This window comes from Lynx rufus, unplaced genomic scaffold (assembly GCF_022079265.1).
Source record: "Lynx rufus isolate CCGP_SWC_20201006 ecotype Redwood Valley unplaced genomic scaffold, mLynRuf1.p SCAF_1, whole genome shotgun sequence".
Taxonomy (NCBI): domain Eukaryota; kingdom Metazoa; phylum Chordata; class Mammalia; order Carnivora; family Felidae; genus Lynx; species Lynx rufus.
This window is the reverse complement of record NW_025814823.1, coordinates 220,034,540-220,054,524: the sequence shown is the minus strand read 5'-3', so window position 1 is coordinate 220,054,524 and position 19,985 is coordinate 220,034,540. Positions and strand designations below refer to the sequence as shown.

General features: G+C 34.9%; 1 protein-coding gene across 2 annotated transcripts in view; it reads right to left on the bottom strand.

Moving 5' to 3' along the window:
- The window catches only part of LOC124507873 (cadherin-10), a 122,494-nt gene that overhangs the window by 17,796 nt on the left and 84,713 nt on the right, over positions 1-19,985 (bottom strand). For both annotated transcript variants that reach the window (XM_047074310.1, XM_047074316.1), the window contains exons 5-7: positions 16,235-16,422; positions 14,236-14,489; positions 9,445-9,581 (exon numbers count right to left, since the gene is read on the bottom strand). In XM_047074310.1, coding sequence (XP_046930266.1) covers positions 9,445-9,581; positions 14,236-14,489; positions 16,235-16,422 — 579 coding nt within the window. The remainder of the gene's footprint in view (positions 1-9,444; positions 9,582-14,235; positions 14,490-16,234; positions 16,423-19,985) is intronic.

The window sequence follows — 19,985 nt, the reverse complement described above, 5'->3', positions numbered from 1 at the left end:
ACAGAAAGGAATGACAGCCAGGGGCTTAAGCAACACAGATATAAGCAAAATGTGTGAACTAGAATTTAGAACCATGGTACTAAGAATACTAGATAGGGTTGAAAAAAAAAAAAACATAGTTTCCCTTTCTGCAGAGATAAAAGAAGTAACTAGTCAGGACAAAATTAAAATACTATATCCAACATGCAATCTTGAGTTGAGCCATGATGATAAGAATGGACGAAGCAGAGCAGTGAATCAGAGGCATAGAAGATAAAATTATGGAGAATAATGAAGCAGAAACAAAAAGAGGGAAACAAAGTCAAAAGAGCACAATACAAGACTTAGAGAACTCTGTGACACATTAAAAAGGAATAATATACAAATCCTAGGAGTCCTAGAAGATGAAGAGAGAGAAAAAAGGACAGAAGGCTTATGTGAGAAAATTATAGCAGAAAAATTTCCTAATCTTGGGAAGGACACAGGCATCAAAATCCAAGAAGCACCAAGAATTCCCATTAGATTAACCAAAAACTGACCATCAGCAAGGCATATCATAGTCAAATTCACAAAATGTGCAAACAAAGAAAGAATTATGAAAGCAGCAAGGGAACAAAATCCCTTAATGTATAAGGGAAGACACCTCAGGGTTGCAGCAGATCTATCCACAAAAACTTAGCAAGCCAGAAAGGGGGGGCAGGATATATCCAACGTGCTAAATCTGAAAAATATGCAGCCAAGAATTCTTTATCCACCAAGGCTGTCATTCAAAATAGAAGAAGAGATAAAGAGTTTCCCAGACAAACAAAAACTAAGAGTTCATGACTACTAAACCAGCCCTGCAAGATTTTAAGGGTGACTCTCTGAGAGAAGAGATGAAACAAAACAAAAAAGATCAAAAGCAACAAAGACTAGAAAGGACCAGAGAACATCACCAGAAACTCCAATTACAGGCAACATAATGGCACTAAGTTCATATCTTTCAGTAGCCACTCTAAATGTCAATGGGCTAAAAGCTTCAATCAAAAGACATAGGGTATCAGAATGGATGAGAAAGCAAGACCAACCTATATGCTGCTTACAAGAGACGTATTATAGACCTAAAGACACCTGAAGATTGTAGGTAAGGGGAAGGAGAATCGTCTCTCATGCCAATGGTCACCAAAAGAAAGCTTGAGTAGCCATACTTATTTATGTAAAACAAATTAGCTTTTAAAATACTGTAACAAGAGATAAAGAAGGGCATTATATCATAATTAAGTGGTCTATCTACCAAGAACTTAAAATTGTAAACATTTATGCCCCCAACGTGGAAAATATATAAATCAATTAATCACAAACATACAGAAATTCATTGATAATAATACCATAATAGTAGGGGACTTCAACACCCCACTTGCAGCAATGGACAAATCATGTAAACAGAAAATCAACAAGGAAACAATGACTTTGAATGACACAGTGGACCAGATGGCCTTAACAGATATATTCAGAACATTTCATACCAAAGCAGCAGAATACACATTCTTCTTGAGTGCACATGGAACATTCTCCAGAATAGATCACACACTGGTACACAAATCAGCCCTCAACAAGTATGAAAATATCGAGATCATATGGTGCATATTTTCAAACCACACCGCTATAAAAATCAAAATCAACACAAGAAAAAATCTAGAAAGACAACAAATACTTGGAGACTAAAGAACATTCTACTAAAGAATAAATGGGTTAACTAAGAAGTTAAAGAGGAAATTAAAAAGTACACGGAAACCAACGAAAATGAAAACACAACAGCCCTAAACCTCTGGGATGCAGGAAAGGTGGTCATAAGAGGGAAGTATATAGCAATCCAGGCCTTCCTAAAGAAATAAGAAAGGTCTCAGATACACAGTCTAATCTTATACCTAAAAGAACTGGAAAAAGAACAGCAAATAAAGCCCAAAACCAGCATAAAAAGGGAAAAAAATAAAGATTAGAGCAGACATCAATGATATTTAAATTAAAAACAAAAACAAAAAAACAGAAACAAAACAGTAGAACAGATCAATGAAACCAGGAGCTCGTTTTTTGAAAGAATTAACAAAATTAATAAACCCCTAGCTAGTTTGATCAAAAAGTAAAAGGAAAGGACCCAAATCAATAAAATCATTAATGAAAGAGGAGAGATCACAACCAACACTGCAGAAATACAAACAATAATAAAAGAATATTATGAGCAATTATATGAGAACTAATTGGGCAATCTAGAAGAAATGGACAAATTCCTAAAAACATACAAACTACCAAAACTGAAACAGGAAGAAATAGAAAATTTGAACAGACCTATAACCAGTAAAGAAATTGAATCAATAATCAAAAATCTCCCAGAATCAAGAGTCCAAGGCTCGATAGCTCTCCAGGGGAATTCTACCAAACATTTAAAAAAGACTTAACACCTATTTTTTGAAGCTGTTCCAAAAAATAGAAATGGAAAGAAACTTCCAAAAAATTCTATGAGGCCAGTATTACCTTGATACCAAAACCAAAGACCCCACTGAAAAGAACTACAAGCCAATTTCTTTTATTAACATGGATGCAAAACAACAAGATACTAGCAAACTGGATCCAACAATACATTAAAAGGATTATTTACCACGATCAAGTGGGATTTATTCCTGGGATGCAGGGCTGGTTCAATATCTGCAAATCAACCAATGTCATACATCACATTAATAAAAGAAAGTATAAGAACCACATGATCTTATCAACAGATGCAGAGAAAGCATTTGACAAAATACAACATCTTTTTTTGATAAAAATCATCAAGAAAGTAGGGATAGAAAGATCACAACTCAATATCACAAAAGCCATATACAAAAGACCCACTGCTAATATCATCCTCAATGGGGAAAAACTGAGAGCTCTCCCCATAAATCCAGGAACACAACAAGGATATCCACTCTCACCTCTGTTATTCAATATAGTGTTGGAAGTCCTCACCTCAGCAATCAGACAACACAAAGAAATAAAAGGCATCCAAACTGGCAAGAAAGAAGTCAAATTTTCGCTCTTTGCAGATGACATGATACTCTATGTGAAAAACTCAAAAGACTCTACCAAAAAAACTGCTAGAACTGATCCATGAATTCAGCAAAGTCACAGGCTATAAAATCAACATATAGAAATCAGTTGAATTTCTATTCACCAACAATAAAGCAGCAGAAAGAGAAATCAAAGAATCGATCCCATTTACAATTACACCCAAAACCATAAAATACCTAGGAATAAAACTAACCAAGAGGTGAAAAATCTATACACTGACACTATACTGAAAATTATAGAAAGTTTATGAAAGAAATTGAAGAAGACACACAAAAAAATGGAAAAACATTCCATGCTCATGGATTGGAAGAACAAATATTGTTAAAATGCCGATACTACCAAAAGCAAACTACATATTCAATGAAATTCCTATCAAAATAACACCAACATTCTTCAAAGAGCTAGAACAATCTTAAAATTTGTATGGCACCAGAAAAGACCCTGAATAGCCAAAATAATGCAAAAAAAAAAAAAAACACAAACAAACAAAAAACAAAAACAAAAACCAAAAAAACAAAACAAAACAAAACAAAAAAACAAAGCTGGAGGCATCACAATTCTGGAATTCAAGCTATATTACAAAGCAATATTCATCCAGACAATAGGGTACTGGCACAAAAACAGATACATCAATCAATGGAACATAATAGAGAACCCAGAAATGGACCCACAAATATATGGCCAATTAATGAAAAAATATCCAATGGAAAAAAGACTGTCTCTTCAGCAAATGTTGTTGGGAAAACTGAATGGAAACATGTAGAAAAATGAACCTGGACCAATTTCTTTAACCATACACAGAAATAAACTCAAAATGGATGAAAGACCTAAACATAAGACAGGAAGCCATTAACATCCTAAAGGAGAAAACAGGCAACAACCTTTTTGACCTTGGCTGCAGGAACTTCTTATTGGGTATCTTCAGAGGCAAAGGAAACAAAAGCAAAAATGAACTATTGAACCTCATCAAGATAAAAAACTTCTGCATAGCAAATGAAACAATCAGCAAAACTAAAAGGCAACTGACAGGATGGGAGAAGATATTTGCAAATGACATACCAAATAGAGGGTTAGTGTCCAAAATCTTTAAAGAACTTATAAAACTCAAAAACCCAAAAACAATCCAGTGAAGAAATGGGTAAAAGACATGAATAGATACTTTTCCAAAGAAAAAAAACATCCAGATGGCTAACAGACACATGAAAAAAATGCTCAACATCACTGATCATCAGTGAAATACAAACCAAAACCACAATGAGATACCACCTCACACCTGTCAGAATGGCTAACATTAACAACTCAGGCAACAACCGATGTTGGCAAGGATGCGGAGAAAGAGGATCTCTTTTGCACTGCTGGTGGGAATGCAAGCTGGTGCAGCCACTCTGGAAAACAGTATGGAGGTTCCTCAAAAAACCAAAAATAGAACTACCCTACGACTCAGCAACTGCACTACTAGGCATCTATCCAAGGGATACAGGTGTGCTGTTTCGAAGGGACACACGCAGCCCAATGTTTATAGCAGCAATATCGACAATAGCCAAAGTATGAAAAACTCCCAAGTCAATCGACTGAAGAATGAATAAAGAGATGGTATATGTAAACAATAGAATATTACTCACCCATCAAAAAGAATGGAATGTTACCATTTGTAACAACGTGAATGAAACTAGAGTGTATTATGCTTAGCAAAATAAGTCAGAGAAAGACAAATATCATATGACTTTACTCATATGTGGAATTTAAGATACAAACCAGATGAAATAAGGGAAGAGAAGCAAAATACTATAAAAACAGAAAGACAAACCGTAAGAGACTCTTAAATACAGAGAACAAACTGAGGGTTGATGGCGGGGTGTTGGGTGGGGGGAGGGGCTAAATGGGTGATGTGCATTAAGGAGGATACTTCTTGGGATGAGTACTGGTGTTACATGTAAATGATGCATCACTAAATTCTATTCTGAAATCATTATTACACTATATGTTAATTAACTTCGATGTAAATTTAAAACTAATAGTAATAATAATAATAATAATAAATAACAAAAAAAAAAACAAAGCAAAACAAAAAATAACATATGAGGTGAGGGACAATAGCAATGTTATTAAATGGCCTTTACCCACAGGGTTTATGGATAGTATTATTTACCTTTGTGAAATTTATCTGACTTTCTATTTATCTCAATGATTTTCAAATACAAGAGTAAAAAATTATTGTCATATCCAGATAGGGTGTATATTACTATTCAAAAGAATTTATTTCTTCCCCTTTCTCTCCATGTAATTATGATGTTACTAAAATAATGAAATCAGCACTTTTAAAAATAATGCTTAAGAACTGATTACTCAGCAGGAACGTTTACAAGGTTAAAGTCATATGAAGGAAGCAAACAGAGTTCTAAATCTATTTGAAGTGTGTTTATCTGCCTTCCTTTTCTCGAGGGAAATTTAAAAGGCATCCTCTCTTTAACACTCTTTTCCAGTCTTACACTTTTTAAACCATATATATTCCATTCTCAGGTTCTGATCTCATATTTACTAATGTATTGCTACCTATTGTTCACTTCTTGTGTGTCAGGTGGTTATAGAGTTCAGACCCTGGGAACACAGCTGCTTTGATTCCCAGATTCACCACTTACTCACTGTGTGACTTTGGCCAATTTACTCCATCTCTTTAATGCCTCAATTTACTCAGTATAAATCAAAATAGAACTTCTAATCTATGGAGTTAATGCATGAAAACTATCCAAAAAAAAAAAAAAGGATTACTTTGTTGGTTAATTGCTCAATACATGTTGATTATTATTATTAAGATCATCTTTATTATCACCATCATACCTTTTTCATTGTCTTACATTCCTTGAGAGTTTATGCTATGTTACTCCACACAAAGCACTCACACAATAAAAATGTGTTAACTAGTTTCCCCACAGTTCATACAGGTCTGAAGAGGACCATGTGTGGGGAGAAGTGGAGAGAGGAGATAAAAAAGAACAGTCCATTCCACTCTTTTCCTACCTCCCTTAGTCCTAAACAATTTGCAAATAGCCAGAGTTCACCTACAAAGTGTTCACCTGCAAATAATCCTCAGTCTACCTAGAGTTATTTGTTGCTATGGGGAGTAGTGGGAAGGGATGATTCTTCCATATTTTCTAGTATGTTCTTTTTCATATACTTAAATAGTAGACATAAGCAAAATATTTTTTCAATATAGAGTCCTGACATAAAAATAACTCTTGCTGGTAGCAATTCACTTTCTAACTATGCTGCAGAAGCCAAGAGAGACAGAAAAGTTTCTGATCTAAACAACTGCATTGTTAGTCCTTTGCCTGACACCATATGAAGATTCTCCAGCTTCTTTACAAACAATTCCAGTCTCTTCAAATCAAAAGCTAAATCCACAGGGATAAATGTGCTTATAAAGCATCAGGCCCAGAGTCACCTATTCAAACAACAGTGCTTACACTAATCTTTTTACAGATAGATGTTGCAGCTTATGTACAAATAAAAACATAAAGCATTCCAAGAGTCATCATACAGAATGGTAGCTGGCATATGTTTACCACCTGGGTCTCTCTCTGAGTCATCCAGGCGCACTCCACTGTAGCAACAATGTATCAGCAATAAAGGATCTTAAAATGTGAGAGCATTCCTATGTATTCAACAGGCTTTTCCGTACCCAAGAAAAGGAAAGCTTAGATTGTTATCTAGAAATCCGAGGCTTTAGAAAGATGTATCTTTTCTACCTGCTTAGGGCAAGAATTTCTACTGTCAAGGAACCACGTATAGAAAATGGAGTTCTTTGGTCATGAACTTCGCTCTCCTGTTCTCAGAATGTATCGCGATGATTATAGCCAAATTTTCAGATGTGGGCAGAGGAACTCATTAGTGTCTACAACAGATTTCTACAATCCAAGTGTGACCTTAATTTTAGGGTTTTTATTCTCCAAATGGCGTTTAAAAATGTTTTTTGAAGAAGAAAAAGGGAAGTTTTTTCATGGTATAGCGCACTAAATAATTACCTGGAGCAGTGCTTGCCATATGATGTGCTACACTGCTGTGGAATGTAGAATTAAACTGTTAGAGGCAGGGCCTGAAATCGCATTGGTAAGAAGTCCATTTAAACATCATTCTGTCCTGCTTAGGGCTTGGTGTAATGCACACGTACCACAAACCCAGTGCTTAAAATCTAGGAAAAACAATTTCCTATATATGCTGTTTCCCTCTCTCCCTTATTCCTTTAATAGCCAGAACAGCATAATGGGCCCCTGACTGCTTGTGGCTTGGCAGGTAGGCATTTCCAGCAGCTACTCCATAAATTGATTTCACTTAAGGGCAAAAAATAGGCTTAGTTCTTAAAAAGAAGAACATAATTGGCTTTGCTTTTTACAGAATCGTAATTATTTCAACTAGCTTTAGAAGTTAAATTTCTCAAAGTATCTGAAATGGAAAATGCAATTCCTAACTCGTTAGGCTTGAATTAGGATCTTGAGTCAAGGAGAGAGCACAAACAATCATGATTCTGGAATGATCAGATTGGACCCTGTCAGACACATGGCAACATGGTAATATGGAGATAGGTAATGGAAGTAAAAGCTTTCCCGAACATAAAAACTCAAAAAAAAAAAAAAAAAAAATCTTCGGTTAGCCTTAAAAGGCACAGCCATTTATATCACAATACAGAAAAACTGGGTCATTTGGATGGTGGAGTTAATCTGTATTTCAGAGCCAGATTTAAGGACAAAGCTAAGTCTACTATTTTATCTTGATTGAATTCATTGTTAATGATCTGTCCAGCCTAGTTCCGTCCTTCTGAGACTTTTGCCAATTTGGCCCCAAGGCTCTGCCTTCCAAATCCTGGAATGGTGGCTTCAAATAACTTCACTTTGATATGTGTTTGTGGATTCAACCTGGTATTTCAGACTTGGAATTTATAGGCTTAGTTTTTCCCCATGATTCAGTAACTAATTAATGCTTCTTTTTAAAACAGTTAAAGAGTTGCTTTATCCATGTAAATCACATTACAGGAATTAGAAACCACGAATAAGTTTTCTTGAGTGGACAAAGCTGGCTTCATAGGCAATTGTACAGGGCCTTACTCTAAGAAGGGCCCCACACTTATTTTAAGGCTCTGTTGTTGCCATGTTAAACATCTTAATCATTTTTAACAACAGGTCTGACACTTTTATTTTATAATGGGCTCTGAAAATTATGTAGCAAGTCATTTGGATGGGCAAGAACCTTTGCAATTAGATACAGATATGATTTTGAATCCTGGCTCTCCCTGTTATTACTGGGATGAAATTTTGTAAATTAGGTATAGAATTAAATACTGGATCTAGAAACAGAATGACTAGTTTTAAATCTTAGTTTTACTACTTCTGGTATTAGGACTTTGGCAAGTTTCCAAAACCCTTGAAGCCTTAGTTCCTTCTCTGATACATAAAGTCAATAAAAATATGAGTAGGAGAAAATTAATATAAAATTCTTAGAATAATACCTGGCACAGAGTGCTTAATGTTAGCTATTATTATCAATATCTTGGTCTCCTCATCTGTAAGAAAGAAGTAATAATAATACCTACCTACATGCATGTTGTTAAATTATACACACCTGGGGTGCCTGGGTGGCTAAGTTGGTTAAGCTTCCGACTTTGGCTCAAGTCATGATCTCACGATTCATGGGTTCAAGTTCCATTTCAGGCTCTGTGCTGACAGCTCAGAGCCTGGAGCCTACTTCAGATTCTGTGCCTCCCTCTCTCTCTGCCCCTCCCCTGCTCATGCTCTCTCTTTCTCTCTCTCTCTCTCTGTCTCAAAAATAACTAAACATTGAAAAAAATTTTTTTAAATGGTACACACCCAATGTTTAGCATCGATTTTAATTTACAGTGTCCATGCAATAAATTTAATGCATTTATTTCTCCCCCAAAGAGGATATCTTTGGTGTCCAATTCTAGATAATTTTTATTAGTCAATATTAAATGTTGATTTGGGATACCTATAGCGATGCCTCAGTGTATATATAAATTATTGAAAAGAATTAAAGGTGTTAAGAAGCCTTTTAAAAACTTAGACTAAAATTACAATTCATGCATATAATGAGGGAATTATTTTTTTTTGATGTTTATTTATTTTTGAGAGAGAATTAGTGGGGGAGGGGCAGAGAGAGAGGGAGACACAGAATCTGAAGCAGGCTCCAGGCTCCAAGCTGTCAGCACAGAGCTGGATGTGGGGCTCAAACCCACAAACTGTGAGATCATGACCTGACCTGAAGTCGGACGCTTAACCAACTGAGCCACCGAGCCCCAGAAGGAATTATTTTTAAAATAAAATAAAACCTAAAACTATATGTTAAATATTATATACAAAAATGTCATCTTACTGATTTCAGCAGCTATAACAGTTAGATTGTGCCATTGAGATAGTTCACGGTCAAGTGGCTTTGAAGTATAAAGGGATCCATTTCCAGAATGTATGTTAAAGATCCTGTCAAGGTCAGTATGGCGATCCAAGGAAAATCTGAACAAAAAAAGCAAAGAAAAATACATGGCAGTATTATCGGTTTGTAGGAGAAAATGTTGTAATGCGAACACACAGTAACGTTGATAAGTTCATACAAGTCCATAGTACTGATGTAGAACGAAGACTGTTTCATTGATTTATCTCACATACACTTGTGTGCATTGGTGCGCGCACGCGCACACACACACACACACACGCCCCCATCTCTACCTCCCTCCTCTTCTGGAGGCAGGAGCTGCCACTTTGTTCCACATTCAAACGCTGGTCTTCTGAATATTTGTGTTATTAAATCACTACCTATTGCCATATTCAACGGAACGTGAAGTACTTTTCCTACAAGATAGTTGGGATTACAGATGGTTACAATACCAGCTGACTTTAGCCAGAAGCTGTGAATTCTGTTAGGGAATTACCATAAGGATCTAATGCAAAAACAAAAAAAAAGAAAGAAAGAGAAAAAGAAAGAAAGAAAGAAAGAAAGAAAGAAAGAAAGAAAGAAAGAAAAAACATTCCCAGAAGCATAGTCTTTTTCTTAGTGATGAAATTGGAGACAATATTATTTTCATTAAAAGAGTAGGTTATCGTAACACCTGGGTGGCTCAGTTGGTTAAGCATCTGACTTCAGCTCAGGTCATGATCTTGCGGTTTATGGGTTCGAGCCGCATATCAGGCTCTGTGCTGACAGCTCAGAGCCTGGAGCCTGCTTTGGATTCTGTGTCTCCCTCTTTCTCTGCCCCTCCCCCACTCATGCTCTGTCTCTTTCCCTCTCAAAAATAAATAAACATTAAAAAAATTTAAAAATAATAGGTTACCATTTTAGGATGATATTCAGTAACTTCATGGTATGATACCCATGAAGCTTCAGCTTGTTAACCACATGTATCATTAAAAAATGCATATATTTTGACAAGGGGTGTTTAAAAAACAGAAAATTTTGGGAAAGCAGTTTTCACACATTTGTACCAAATAAAGTCTTAGTATATGTATAAAAAACCAACTATGCTGCAAATTGATTAAAGGCATTGTGTTGGGAGTCATTCTGAAGCCTACTGCCAGGTTGATCAATCAGGTTGATATAGTTGGCATAAATCCCATTATTTGGGGGATTGTCAGGCAAGATTTAAGCTAGCTATACCCCTCATTGGTTCCTGCCAGTTCACAGTGCTAGTGGCTTACACATGCTTTATAGTGCCTGAGTTAGCCAGCATAATCCTCAAGTTATATTTAATGCTCCGTGTTAAAAAAACAAAGCAAAATAAAGGTAACAAGTCCTAAAGTAACATTCAATTTTGGCATATCTTTTCTTAAGCCACAGCTGTCATTTATTTTAATATTTTTATGAAACATTATTTTTAAATGGTGTTTTGTGAGTGACAATACAAAATGATTTTTGAAGTGCCATAAAACTCTTTTCTCTTTTGATGTTCCAAACTTGTATAATATTTCCAAAAATCCATTTAAATTTATAATCCTTATGCTGGGTTTTGAATAAACTGCATTAGAGGAATGACATATCTTGTCAATACAGCTAATGTGATTTTACTTTTGAGGATTGCTTATTTTAGATTTTTATTTTAAATCAGTTCTAAATGGAACAGGACAGTAATTAACAAATCTCCTCAATAAGCTCTAGCCCTCTCTATTATCAAAATGTGAATTCAGTTTTGCATGCAAACAACATGTCTTCCCAGTCACACATTAATTTGTAAAACACTGAATCTCTGTATCTGGAAAAATCATGAATTCTGTCTCAAGTTGACAAAGTTCTTTTACTCTAAAAGACTCAACATACCTTCCATACAAAAGTGCCTGTACTACCCGTCTCTGCCACTTACCACGTTGTATTTGGAATTCCCTGCAACATCAGCATGTGAGTTACATCTCAAACAGGAAATCAAAGATGACAAAATCAAGCATCATTCTTGACAGAGCAGGCACTCAATGAATATTATTTCTCTTACTGAATCTTCCTCCCTAACAGACTGAGAACTCCTTGAGAAATATGTTCATATCTGATACGGGGATCCACAAGTATTTGTTAAATGAGAAAAAGAACAACTGACTTCTTTGACGTTCTGGCAAATAAGTTTTCTTATTTCTATAGAAGTATGCCGTGAAGTTGCAATATGTAGATCAAAATTAAGCATTATTGTCCATGTCATATAATTTTATGTGTGTTTCATCTTACTTCTTATAATTTGGTTTCAAAAATAATTAAAAATTTAGGAATTATGTAAGATTATGTTAAAGATACAGAGAGATCCTGGTTCTTTTTCAAATATGACATAATTATATTTTCTGATTCTCTATTGGCAAATTGTGTGCTAATTTTCATTTTATTTTTTAAAATCATTTCCAGAACAAACATTTAAATAAAGCCCTTTGATTATTATATTAACATCTACGCTATATGACATAAACAATTTAAAATGTCCCCAGTCCTATCTATTCCATAAGTACATTGCATTAGTAAAACTGTTATATTTCTGATTACACGTATATATATTTTAAACTACATGGTCCATCAAGATTAATATCTCAAAATATTAAGTTGAATTTTCTATATCAAGTTAGCATTGATTCAATTATACAACAACCTTTATGCCATAGACTTTGTCATTAATAAGCAATAACATCATTAATTGTATTGCAATGATACACATAAATGGAGTCGTTTCTTAGACTTGCATTCTGATTACATATTTTACTTTTGTTTCAAAAATCCACGGACATATTTTGACATAGGATAACCATCAATCTATAAGAGGATGCAAAATCTATTTCATTGTCTGGATAATATTTTACATTGCCACTTAACACCCCTGGATTTAAATTGAATTCTCCTTAGATATAATATATTTCTTTTGAAAAAGGCCACTTTGAAACCAGGAACACAGAACACAGGCTGTTAAAGTCAATGAAGAGCTAGGCCAAGAAAATGCTTGGACAGTATTTAATAGGTAAAATTAAGTATGTATATTGGCTATATAAAGGCTTCAAAGTTAAAAATATCCAAGAATGGATCCATTTCAATGAAGACAAATGGATTGTGGAAGAGGCAATTATGGGGAATTCATGCTGGCAGATGAGAGCTGTACATGATTGCCATGTATGTGATTTGTGATGCTGTATGTGAGTGGAAGAAAATATTTTGGTAATTTGAAACCACATGGATGGATCTAGAGAGTATAATGTTAAGTGAAGTAAGTTAGTCAGAGAAAGACACATACCATATGATTTCACTCATATGTGTAATTTAAGAGACAAAAGAAATGAACAAAGGGGAAAAAAAGGAAAGAGAGAGAGAAAAACCAAAAAACTGGAGAACAGATGGTCACCAGAGGGGAGTTGGTGGGGGGAGTGGGTGATGGGTGAAATAGGTGAAAGGGATTGAGAGTACACTTATCTTGATGAGAACTAAGGTATGGAAGTGTTGAATCACTATATTGTACACCTGAAACTAATATAACACTGTATTTTAGCTACACTAGAATTTAAAAAAAACATAAAAATAAAACAAAAATATTTAGATAAAGTTATGTAAATCAAGCACTAATATATATATGTATAAATATACACATATTATATATGTTATATATATGAAGACATATTATATATATATAATATATTATTTCAAGTTCCTTACTATGTATATTCTATATAATATGTCTTCACTTGAAGGTATGGCAGAACCTGTAGCAGTTTTAAGTTTGAGTTGAGTTGGAGGCACATGGCATACAAGATTTTTTTCTATTTTGCTGTTGTATACTTTGTAATCAAAGAAGAGTGTGCTTGGAAATTGTGTAGTCATCATTTAAACTCTTACTTGACTATTCCATGTGGAGCAAGGGGGAGGCACAATTAACCTGTTGAGAATTAGGGAAAAGAGTGAAATACAAAACACATGATATACTAATGGTTTAAAATGGCCATTTTGTCGGTAAATATTATATATAGATATCCGTATTTCTTTTTAAAATGATAGAACAAAATCAATAACAACTTTGAGTCTTTCTCATTTGTATGTGTTTATCTTATTTCATGTGTTTTTGGGCTGCCATAAGAAGCAAAGCAAAAATAAAAAGTGAAATTAAATTACTCTGATCTTTCTGGAATGCTCTATTTTCTTTACAAATACTTTTTTGCAACAGCCAAAACAAAAACAAACAAAAACCTTCCCTTCTTTGATGGTAGGAGTACATGGGAGTCTCTAAAATGTATTTTCACTGAACTGTAACGTTGTTGGAATCATATTCTTTTTAACTGTTACAACTCTCAACTTCTCATATCATTTAATAACTGAAAGCACAAAGAAGTGATTCAGTTACATTCTAATAGCGCAGCTGACACAGTGTCCTTTATCCGTACTGGGATCAGAAGAACAAATACCTTAAAAGATACAGGCAGATGATACAAGCTAGGTTTTAGGCTAAAAGGCATGATTTGAAGTGGAGAAAATTATAAAGCTGTGCACGCCATGCCCCAAAACATTCAGAGACAATTTACTTTAAACACTTGTGCTCCTCAGATTGATGTCCAACTTACAGACAGACTCATATATTTCAATGCATTAAATGTTATCAATAGAATTTCTTACTCTCTACATTTATTTCAATTCCCTTTCTTTCATCGGCAACACGGGCATAATTACCTAATGGGGCTAGAAGCGGAATCTGGGTCCCTTGCCATTACAGTACCAATGATCGTGCCCACTTCGATATCCTCATGAACTTCAAACAGGTAGGAGGATCTGCTAAAAACGGGAGGTTCATCCACATCTTCTACGGAGATTTTCACAATCGTTGTGTCTTTAAATGGTCCCAGGTAATAAAAACGTGGATCCACATGGGTATTTTCTGCTTCAACCTTCAGAGTGTAAAGTCTTCGGCTCTCGTAGTCAAGTGGCTGTGTAAGTAAATCATCAAATTAGAATGAGGGAAATTGGATTATATGTTCCTTTCAAGTTACAGTGTGATTGCCAAAGCCTGGTTGAATTTTGTCAAGTTGTTTATTAACCGAAAATAATTAAAAGTAATAAAAAGAATAATATACCTTTACATATCAGATAAGGTTCGATTATTACTTTTTATGCATTCAATGTGTAATACTTCAGAACATAGGAAAATTAGATTTTAAATATTGGAAATATTGAAAAGAACATTAAAACCTATGTTATAATGTGGTGACTCATTACAAAAAATGGGCTGAGGGGCGCCCGGTGGCTCAGTCGGCTGGGCGTCCAACTTCAGCTCAGGTCATGATCTCACAGTCCATGAGTTCGAGCCCTGCCTCAGGCTCTGTACTGACAGCTCAGAGCCTAGAGCTTGCTTCAGATTCTGTGTCTCCCTCTCTCTGCCCCTCCCCCACTCAAGCTCTGTCTCTGTCTCTCTCAAAAATAAATAAACATTAAATTTTTTTTTACATGGCTGGTAGATTGTGTCTGTGTTCATGTGTGCATGTGTGTGCATTACTGTTAAATGTCTGCAAGCAAAAAATTTAGTTATCTTTTTACATGTATGTCATGATATTTCCATTCAGTCTAATGGGCTCATGATACTACAATAAACTTTATGTAATTTTGAAGACTAATACAAAATTTTCAATAGTTGTATGAAACATTGAAGATCAGGAAAACCTGGAGTAAAGAGAAGAGAGAAAAATTCCAATAGCAAATTAGTAATTAGGTTATATTATGAATAAACAAAAAAAAACTGACTTAAATATTGATGTAGTTTAACTGTAATGAGTGTGAAATCAAGCTCCTCCCTTCTTACCCCTCCAAAAGGTATGTATTGTAAACAGAAAAAAGACATTGTGGTTTGAGATTCCTTCAACCTTCCTCTTTTTATCTGATAAGGAGTAAATTCTATTTGCATTATTATTACTTGCCAGTCATGAAAAACAACAAAGAAGCTGCTTCCTCCTTTCCTGGTCACTGTCCATTTAAAAACATTTCGTTGTGTACCTTGACCTTTGCAACAGAATCTCTGGATAGTTTTGATTCCTCAGTTCTTCAGTGGTTACTTAATGAAATAGAGTTTTCAGGACATTTCATTGGGATCTGTCACGGGGCCTTAATTTTTTTCTTATAATGATCATACTGACGCTACAGTGAAAAACCTAGTTACCTTTAAACTGAATCACTGAGCATATGTTAGCAGAAAAGTTTAATTTATGTAGCAGAAGGGAAAATGTGAACAATTAAATTATCTTTGAAAATATGCTGTGTCTTTTTTATTAGCAGCTCTAATTATTGCTTCATACATCTGGATAGACGGCATGCTACTTTCTATGCCTCCAACTGTGATGATATGTTGCCATTATTAGCTATTAACTGCTTTTACTAAAAGAAAACAATGTTATTATGGGGGGGGGCTTTTATTAACATGGCTCAAAAATACAGTCAAACATATATTAATTTGCCTTTTAAAGTTTGTAAAAACTCAGGTTTCATGTTTCAATCAACAAGAGCATTTGGTCAAAACGCCCAAGGAGATCTTTGGCTCTTGTCTCTCATGTTTGTGCATGATATAAATTACATTTGGCCATGATAGTGGCATCTCTTCATGGACAACGCATGAGTGGATGGCACATAATGAAAGCCTTATTTGCTAAATGGGAAGATGCTTATTTATACTGATTATGGGCACCTTTTTCACTGTTATAATGCCTTCCTGTGTGTCCTTCTCAGTTATGATGTCAAACATATCAGTCCCGTCACCATCAATAATTCGGTATTCTACTTCTGCATTTTTCCCAGTGTCTGCATCAGTTGCTTTTACACTTCCAATGGCTGTGCCAACTGGCGAGGACTCAAGAACTCGAAGGTGGATGGTGTCTGGAAAAAAAAAAAAAGTATATATATATATATATATATATATATGAAAGAGAGTTTTCATTATAAGTCTTAAACTCTACACCATATGTTAACTGATTAAAAAGTTGAAGACACATAGTATGGATTAAGGTCTAGGAATGGAAAAAGAGAAATTTAGGGGGCTTGTGTCTATGCATATAACAAACAGTGAGTGCTACCCTTTAATCATGTTAAGAACTCCGTTTTAAAAATAAGCACGTTGTCTTTTTTCGCATTTGCACAGATAACTAGAGATCAGCTTTGAGTGCAGATACGTGCCTGTGTGTGTTTATAAAATCACAACAAGTCTCAGAATATACAGTGAATATTTATATTTAATTGTTTCCCCTTGGTTTTGTTTAGTTGTTAACTAACCTTAGTTTCTTTCAGCTGAAGGACAGAACATTACAAAATTCCATGAAATCAGCTTTAGTGGGGAGGAATCCTATTTCTAGAAATTTGTGACAGGAGAAACAAAGAATAGTCTGTGGCCCTTCACAGTCAATGTGAAACACTCAATTCTGACAAATTCCCTCTATTCCATAGCAAAACAAGAATTTAAGCCTCTGGTGCATCTAGATGTCGTTCCAGTGGGAACAACTTCTACTGCTGATGAGATTTATGTGCATAAACATAAATCTCATAAATTTATGATCATAAATTATATATTACTGACAGACTAATTGACGTGAAGCCCTCTTCTGATTATAGCACCTTCATGCTCATAAACCTTAAGTAATTCTCCTTCATGCATATAATAAAGCCCAGGCCTCTCAGCCAGTCATGCTCTTAACCTGAGTATATTCTTTCCCAGTGTATTTTTCCTTTAGACACTTGTATGGAAGTTTTGCACCAAATTGGACTTTACAAAGTTTTCTTGTCAAAAGTTAATGTCCTACATCTCTCTCTCTCCGTTTTTCACATGCTATCTCCTTCACATAAATTCTTCCCTGACTACTCTCTTCTAATCACAATGCAATTTATCAAATCTGAGAAAATGGCACTGTTACAGTGTTACAGTGAGTGTTTGGGGGCTGTGCTCCTCAAAATTCATATATTGAAGCCTGAACCCCCCATTCAGTACCATAGAATGTGACTGTATTAGGAGACAGGGTCTTTAAAGAGGTAATTAAGGCTAAATGGGATCATTAGGGTGGGCTCTAATCCCATATGGCTGGTGTCCTTCCAAAAGAGGAGATCTGGTCACAGGCACAGAGTGGAGACCATGTGAAGACACAGAAAAGACAGCCTCTAGAAGCCAAGCAGAGGCCTCAGAAGAAACCAACCCTGCTGATCTTTAACCTCAATCTTGGACTTTCAGCTTCCAAATCTGCGAGAAAACAAATTTCTGTTGTTTAAGCCACCCAATCTGTGGTGCCTTATTACGGCAGCCCTAACACAGGGACCTCTATCTGCTCCGTTTGGGAAGTCGTTTCCCAGGACTCAGCTTCTGCCACTCCCCAGTGAGTTTCAGCCTGTTCTTTTTTTTTATATTTTGTAGTTTTTAATTTTTCTTTTACATTTTTCTCTGCATCTATTTTTGGTAACACTACTGAAAGCAACTCTCAACTCATTCCTTGGCCACTGTCCTTCTGGCACTCCTTACCTTTGCTGTTTCTTCTCAAATTTCCTGTCCCTGAGTATTCAGATGGCCCTCACTCACTTCCTTCGGATGATTGCTCAACTGTGACTCCTTCAGAAGCTTTCACCAATAACCTTATTGAAAATAGCCTTATCGGAAATACTACACCCAATCATTCTTCATAGTACTTGCAACAGCTAATCATTGTATCATTTACTTATTTATTTTTATGTGCCATGAAGAGGTAATGGGAAACAGGGACTTTGTATTTTTCCACCACTATTTTCTCACGCTCTTTCTTTGAATGCAGTGGCCACTATATACTTATTTGTGTATTAGATAAATGAGAAACTTCCTAACTTGTCTACAAGCTCCTTTACTTGACTAAATTCAATAAAATCTCAGATGCTATTATACACTGCAGTCATGTTATCCTTTTGAAAACAATAATGTTCTTTTGTGTGTGTTTCAAGCTTTTATTTATGAAAACAATAACCCTATTGATAATTACTCAGAGCTTCAAAATTCTTTGATTGGTCCCATTGAACTTAAAATAAAACATACATAAGCTGTCTCTCCATAAATTTGCTTCTCTGTCTTGTCATCCTTTCTCTTAATACTCTCCACAGCACTGGTCTCTTTCAGGTTTAGACTTTTCCAGTATGCTTTTCTTACTTCGATTTTCCACACAACTCTTTGCCTGGAAACCTCTAACTGTTCTTTTGAAAAATATCTGTTTCACAATCTTTCTATCACAGAACATCACTGACTCTAATCTATTTACTGCTACAACTTCCTTTAAAATATTAAATTTTATAGAAGCAGCATCTCAGTAAGTTGATTTATTACACTGTAGCAGAAGCAGCTTTTCTAAAACACAAAAATAATATCACTGTTCTACTGAAAGCACTTATTATTGACATTAGGATATTTTTTTTTAATTTCATCATTTAGTTTATAATGTCTTTAAAAGCCACTTGCTGTTAAAATCTTCGGTATCATGATTATCTATTCTCAGATCTAGAGTATATGTGAAGTGTAGCCACATTAATGCTGTTTTCAATTAATAATCAGTTAACCAGACCAAGAATAGGGAATACATGGAATATTTTTCAAAATAAATAAAAATAATATGAATGATTTGATTGATATGTATATGAAACCTGCACATACCATCTAGAGAATACAGATTTTTTTAAGCTGGCATGAAGCACTGAATCCCAACTGATCAAGAATTAAATTACTAGACATGTTCGAATAAATTTTAATAAATCTGTATCAATTAAATTATCTGACCATCCTATAATTAAGACAGAAGTTAATACAAAAAAAGAAAACTCCCAAATACTCATATTCTTGAAAATTTAGAAGAAAATTGAAAATAATTCCTATGTACCTGATGGTTCAAATAAGATACAAATATAGAGACCTAAAAATAATTGAAAAATCAGCGAAAAGAAATTGAAACATGGTACAGAGAAAGTGATTCTACTTAGAGAAGGTAATTTTTTTTATGTTTATTTATTTATTTTGAATGAGAGAGAGTATGTGCACGGGAGGGGCAGAGAGAGGGAGAGCGAGAATCCCAAGCAGGCTCCACACTCAGGGCAGAGTCAGACATGGTTCAGTCTTATGAATCATGAGATCTTGACCTGAGCCGAAATCAAATGGTGGACACTTAACTGACTGAGCCACCCAGGTGCCCCTAGAGAAGGTAATTTATAACTCTGTGTGTTTTAATACAAAGACAATATGAAATTAATGAGCTAAGCATTAAACATAAGAACTTAGAAGAGACATAATAGCCATCAAAGAAAAATAAGGTAATAATTAAGATAAAAACAGGAAGTGATATCATTGAAAACTAGTGTAGAAAAAGGAGAATAAAAGTGCCCAAAGTTAGTTGTTTTAAAAGATCCACAAAATAAATGTATAAGGCAAAATGGTTCATGAAAAGAGGAGA